General features: G+C 35.7%; 1 protein-coding gene across 1 annotated transcript; it reads right to left on the bottom strand.

Moving 5' to 3' along the window:
• Window positions 1-2,543: 2,543 nt before the first annotated feature.
• Window positions 2,544-6,026, bottom strand: LOC128901884 (iron-sulfur cluster assembly 1 homolog, mitochondrial-like). Its single transcript, XM_054184037.1, has 3 exons — window positions 5,952-6,026; window positions 4,113-4,218; window positions 2,544-2,707 (listed from the first exon to the last, which is right to left on the bottom strand). The coding sequence occupies exons 1-3, from the start codon at window positions 6,024-6,026 to the stop codon at window positions 2,559-2,561; spliced, it is 330 nt and encodes a 109-aa protein (XP_054040012.1). The 3' UTR covers window positions 2,544-2,558.
• Window positions 6,027-6,353: the final 327 nt, after the last annotated feature.

The raw sequence follows: 6,353 nt of genomic DNA on the forward strand, positions 1-6,353 counted from the left end.
GCCAATGAATCAAATTGTGTGTTGTTAATTACTAAGTAACACTGTCACTGTATGTCCTCATTACTATAACTGCTATCAGTTGTACTACGAGTAAGGCACAGGGGTGATGGGATCAGAACCGACCTCAGCAGCTGGCGCCCAGCAACTTCCTCAAGATCTACATCTTCAGCCCATGGACTGTGAGCATGAGCCACACCGGGTGCACCAGCCACAAGCTCCGAAAAATACAGCATGCAACAGACCAGCACCACACACCATCTCACCTGCCCTGAGAGACTGTTCTAACAGATGGAGCCCAAAGCCATGGATTAAATGAACTCAACGGACACTTTTGGAGGGATGGCCCATAAACTAAGGGCATTATATCTGCATGAATATATATGTATATATATATATGACAGGGGAGAGTGGTGGCAATTCATTGGAACCTGTAAGATCTGGGCATGGCATAGATGGTATGGAATAAGGGGTGGATAATGTCCTGGTTCCGGCGGGGATAGGGTTAATTTTTCCTGGTATTCCATGCCATGTGAGCCATGCCCACCCTGAGCTGCCGGGGGAGGGGGCAGGGAGTCGCCGCTTGGAGCGGGCTGGGGCATCCCAGGTCCGGTCGGGGAGCGGCGGTTCCGTAATCGTGTTTGTATATGCCTCTGTCCGTGTTATTGTCGTTGTTTGCCTGTTCCCTTTGCTGTTCTGTTAAACTGCCTTTGTCTCAACCCACGAGTCTTGCCTTTTTTTCTTCTGATTCTTCCCGTATTGGGAAGGCCCGAGCGAGCGGCACGTGGTTCTTTGTTGCCGTCTGAGGCCAAACCACAACAACATCTGCCTATTTGAATTTTTACCCTGAGAAGAGCGTGTGGAAAAGGATAACAGAAGTCTATGTATTAACAGCCCACCATTCCACTATGTGTAAATGCCTTCCTGTACTTGGTAGTTAATACTTTTTTTTTTTTTAAAAATATATTCTTATACTATTCCAATAGTGTTAATATTTGGAAGTATTAAATATTTCTCAGAAATATTAAAGTCGGTAACAGTAATGTATCTACTGGCCTAACGCTATGCCACAGTCCTTGGTTTTTTTTCTTGTAAACAATCATTTCAATAGAGGAATATTTCACATTTACCAACAGGAAACATTTATTATTAAAACTGAGAACTCTATGTCCAGTATTACACAAAGTTATAATGGACCAATCAACAAAACCATGTTCCTATATAACTGTTATTAACACTTTTACAAAAGTTTAATATATTGTGCATTAGGTGTTTCAGTAAATTGACAAATGAGGGCATTATTTCAAGGAGTGCAAGCTTGTATTGAAGGCATGAACACAAAACATGTGAAAGTATGCTAAATATGCCAAAAGCCTAAACACACCTCAAAAAGAAAAAATTAATGAAGTAACAGCATTCTTAACCACCAGTGCTACATGCCTAGCCTTATCTTCTAACAAGAAGCAAAGTGCAATCTGAAAGAACATCCTTTATCTTTGAGCTTTAGATGTACAACCTCAACTATATCACATTAACTGGATTTTTTTTTCAGCAAGATCGAAGGACTTGCAGCATTATAAATTTACCTAGCCAGTATATTACTAGTTCTTCCTGAATTACTATATAAAATAAAGTAACTGTGTATAACAATTGACTATTAAAGGAACAAGTGCTTTTCTATCACAAAGTGATACAAGTATGTAATTAAAATTCAAGTATGCAATATTAAACTATACCTCTGGAAATCTTTACTTTCTACTCCTGCACACTAAATACATCAAGAATGATTTTATTTTCAGAATGATTTTATTTTACTTTCTCTCAAGTGGAAACATGAGAAGCCTGTATATATTCCGCTTTAATATTTCAGTGCCTGAATATATTTCATTCTTGAAAACCACTTAGTAACTACAGCAGAGACTGTGTCTTCAACAAGGCAAGGAACAAGACTGAAGTTGGGTTAGCATATTTTGAACTATTACTACTAGCAGTGTTATGGCAGCCTACTGTTAAATTTGCACATGAACTGCTTTCTGGACTTCCCTAGATTTATGGGAAAATAAATCACCAGACAAGTCCATACATAAAAACATCAGAAATCATAGTGAACTTTGAAGCTGAGGAGTGTGTGTCTGTGTATATAAATATTTAAACACACACAAACATAGAAGTGTTTTGGGTTGTTTTGTTTTTTTTTTTAACTCAAAGCAGAATAAATAGGCAATATAATCTTGTAAATGGCTTTTAGATGGGGAAGTGCAAGTGGAGTGGACAAAGAAAATGACAAAGGAACAGAACAGTGAGATTTTATTTCCATGGTACATGAAAAGACAGAAATGCTACAGCACTTGGTGTTCTTACCTTCTGGGTCCCAATTAAACACAGACTGCAGTGTAAAAACATCAGATTTAACACACAATTTAAATTTTCAAAAAGGAATTAACTTTATTTTCCTTAGTGGCATCCACATTTTGCACAGCCTAAGAACCTCAAGAAAATTCATTTGCTTTTGAAAGCCACATATTCAGGAAGTGTTTTGTCAAAGAAATAGTCCTGAAATTTCAAATGTTAAAGCTTTCTCCACAGCCACATGTTCCTTTGATGCTTGGATTATTGAAGACAAATTCACTGGACAGTTTGTCTTCCACATAGTCCATTTCAGTTCCTAGAAGTGTCAGCTGTGCTTTCTTCTCAATAAATATTCTAATCCCTTAAAGACCACAAAGAGAAAAAATATTACACACAGTAAAACCATTCATCATTCACTTTGAAATGTTGTTCCAACCAGTGATAAAAGTGGAAGCTAAATACAAAAATCTGTCAATAAGTAATTTTTCCTAGCCTAAGATAGGGCTGCATTTTTTTTCTCCTCCCCCCCCCCCCTTTTTTTTTTTTTTTTTTTTTTTTTTTTTTTTTTTATTTCCCCTACTCTCAACTCTAGCTACAAAATTCTTGCAACAGTCTAGTGCTGGTATTTGTGTACATGTGCACATTTATTTTCATTTGGATTTAAAATCATGATACCCAGAGTAATCAGTTGTAGAACTTGGAAGTATCAAAGCTAAGATTCATTGCCTTTCCCATAGTCAGTAATCCATTTACTACTATTCTTAAAGCCTGTGCATCCAACAAGACATTAGAAAAAAAACAAAACCAAACCTAAAAAACCAACTGAAGAACCCTTCTGTCATAAGGGGTGTCCTTTGCTGTGCCAAAATTATTAGGTCTACATGAATTATTAGCAATATTGAGTCCTATACCAAGGTAGATGTGTGAACTTTTGAAGATATCATAACCTTTAAGGACTAAGAATTAGTTCATCTGCAGAACTAGAAAGATCTCCTTTTTCTAAAGTATGCAAAGTATCTACCAGCCTGTAAGGTTATTGAACTTTAAAACTGCAGTTACGGTATCAAGTGATTAGTATTAATAGACTGCTTTAGCTGTCCATAGACTAGGAAATAATAAAAATAAAAGTTTAAAAATAGCATCAGTAGCAGCAATAAGAACTCATTAAGTTATAGGAGAGTGCTGGAAAGCTGTTTCATCATAGTAGAAGTTGAGATGAAACAAATTAGTAAAACAACTCGAGTTTGTGGGCAACTAAGTTGAACCTTCACGTTTTTCTTGGTCAACCTGGACAGGAATACACAGGGAAGGCTAAATCTAATGAAAGAGGACCTGAACCCTGAAGTAGAATCACAATTCTGTATCAAGCATCAGCACTTGCTAACTAAAAGCCAGGAGAACTGGGTTGGTACCCAAAGCCACCATGGTGCTCACTGAACAGGGTGCTATATAAAAGTCAGAGCCTTCAGTGGAAAGCTGTCTAGAAGCAATCAAAATAAAAATAGAAGGCACACAGCCACAACTGAAACATTGTCTGGCTTTAGAGATGAATGTGTTTTCAGCCCTGTAAAGCCAGAGCTTTATTTTATTATATATAAATATACTATAAGCCAGAGACTTATTTTAGGTATGTTAGTAAAGTATCCTTCTGTCCATGCCTTGTTCTGTATTCTCTCAGATGTTTGCTATTGGTTATCTCTAAAGACATTTAGAGAGTTATTAGGTTATTCCCCCCCCAGTTTTGCTTTACTGCATCAGAAACTCACCATCTTGAACTACTTCTTCATCAGAGTCTCCTTTTGACTTTGTATATTCTAGCATGTAAGAAAGTCCATTGCATCCTCTTGTACGAACACCTACTTTCACACCTACCTAAAATAAAAATTTTTTTTTAAACCTATTCTTGAATACCAAAATAAAAAGTATGCAGAACAACAAAAAGGTGACATTTATTCTCCCTTGCCTCAAGGCTAGTGCTAAAACAGAAGTGAACTAGTTTAATGGATTAAAAGGTAACATTTTTCTCTTATAAAATTGACTACCAAGGTAAAAGTAGACACGAGATGTTTGCTACTGTGGACCAAGCCCTAAAGCATGTTAAAAATAAATTAAAAAAAAAAAAAAATCAAAGTAATGAACTGTTGACATTCCTTGGTACTTGATCTCATAAAAGTCAAACTTCAGACAGATGTTTTTGCAACTTCAAATGAAAGTTTATTCAAATGGTAATTCAAGCACTATTTTAACATTGTTGACAGTAACATAATTATGAAGTTGTGAGGCCAAGCTAAGGGCAGTTGCTAGATTTTTACATAACTCCTATAATGACCATCAAAAATCTACTACTTCAAAGTTCTGAGAACACTACTTTATTATCAGCATTACCATTCTTACTTAAAACTTAATCCTCTCCTTTTTGCAAGTTTATTTACTTATTGTGTTAATCAATGTTAAAGCCCAACCTAGTCAATATGTTTGTGGATAATGGATATGGATAACTTGCAATTATCCAACATGACCATGTAAGTCAAACAGAGCATCTATGCAAGTAAAGAGCTAAGAAAAGGTTTTAGAAGAGGTTGATATAGGTTGTTGAAAATGAACTAGAAAGTTATTTGCGCACAAGGACCTTCCAAAAGTATCTGTATCACTTTCCACACACAAATGCCTCAGTACATAATTTGAAAAGTATAATAATCTATGATTAAAAACATATAAAAATGTATTGCTAGATGACAAGTGGAATCTCAGACAAACAGCACTTGTTCTTTTCAGACTAAATACCCTCCTCTACAAGGGCTAGCAATAATGGGTTGGAAAACACGAATGCCATTTATAAAGAGGGGTATGACTGATCAGCTAAGCTGTAGGCTTAGCTGCTTCCTTAGGATGGTTTAAAACATTAGAATGAAGAGACTAGGTAGTTGCAGATGTACAGGAAGCAAGAGAAACAATGTGTTTTATACAGAAGTTGAGGGAAATAATCTTCTTGAACTATTACTTGCTGTAAAGAATAAAACTTAATACTTGCTTTTATAACGGTTAGAAAGCAAGACTGTGTGCTCTTACCAAGAAGAAAGATGACATTCTCAATCAGCTATTTATTGAAATACTGATTATTTACAAAAAGACATTGTCTGGCAAATTTCATAAGAATTATACCTTTTCCAATGGGTATGAATCTAACATTATTATCTATTTTACAACCAGAATGCCTTCAAGAATTTAATAACATCTTAGTATCAACTAGCCTTACCAGAAGTGACCACTATGACATACTAGAATAGCTAATTAAAAATATTAACAGTTGATTAGAAATATTTTTCAAGCTTAAGGTGGCTTCCTCCCCCTTTCAGTTTTATCCATCTCAAAAGCAACTGTACAGTGAAAGGTCATTACAGTCAATTATTTTATGCATTTTACTTTATATGGAAGTGAAGCTTGATAGCTAAACAAACATATACAGTCCCATCTAAAAATGACACCAACACCTCTAAGTTTTTCAGTGTTTATTTCAAGCTGCTAGGTTAGCCAGAAATGCTTCATAATAATCAACAGAGCTAATACCTTAGTATAATCTGGAAGGTAGCCCTGTTTGCACTTACATGCTCAGGTTTATCTTTAAGAAGCTGTTTTATCTTCTGAACAGCTGATGGGGTCTGAAAGACAAATATATGCATATGCTTGTATGTATTTAAAAAAAATAATTCAAGTATGCTGCATGTATTACAAAGCATGTAGCATACTTGAAGTCACACACTGCAAATAAAAAGTTATTTTTGTGCAATCAAATTTTGTCTTAGTTTACAGTTAAGTTTTGTCTCCTATCTGCAGAGCCCACCTACAGCACCAACCATCTGACACTGTCAACTAGCCTTCTACTTGAAACCAATGCCTCAAGATACATACTGCAAAATTACTACAACTCAATTAAACAGTTCTGTTCTAGTCAAAACGTTGTCATATGTGCATTACAGAAAAATCATCCAGGCACAGAAATGTTTATC

This window comes from Rissa tridactyla, chromosome W (assembly GCF_028500815.1).
Source record: "Rissa tridactyla isolate bRisTri1 chromosome W, bRisTri1.patW.cur.20221130, whole genome shotgun sequence".
In the NCBI taxonomy this organism is placed as follows: domain Eukaryota; kingdom Metazoa; phylum Chordata; class Aves; order Charadriiformes; family Laridae; genus Rissa; species Rissa tridactyla.

Excerpts from the sequence above, each read along its gene's own strand:
- LOC128901884 (XM_054184037.1), bottom strand. The coding sequence starts at position 6,026 with ATGCATATATTTGTCTTTCAGACCCCATCAGCTGTTCAGAAGATAAAA. Across the intron at positions 4,219-5,951 it reads TTAAAGATAAACCTGAGCAT|GTAGGTGTGAAAGTAGGTGT; the intron begins GTAAGTGCAAAC and ends TTTTTATTTTAG. Across the intron at positions 2,708-4,112 it reads TGAAGAAGTAGTTCAAGATG|GGATTAGAATATTTATTGAG; the intron begins GTGAGTTTCTGA and ends GTGGTCTTTAAG.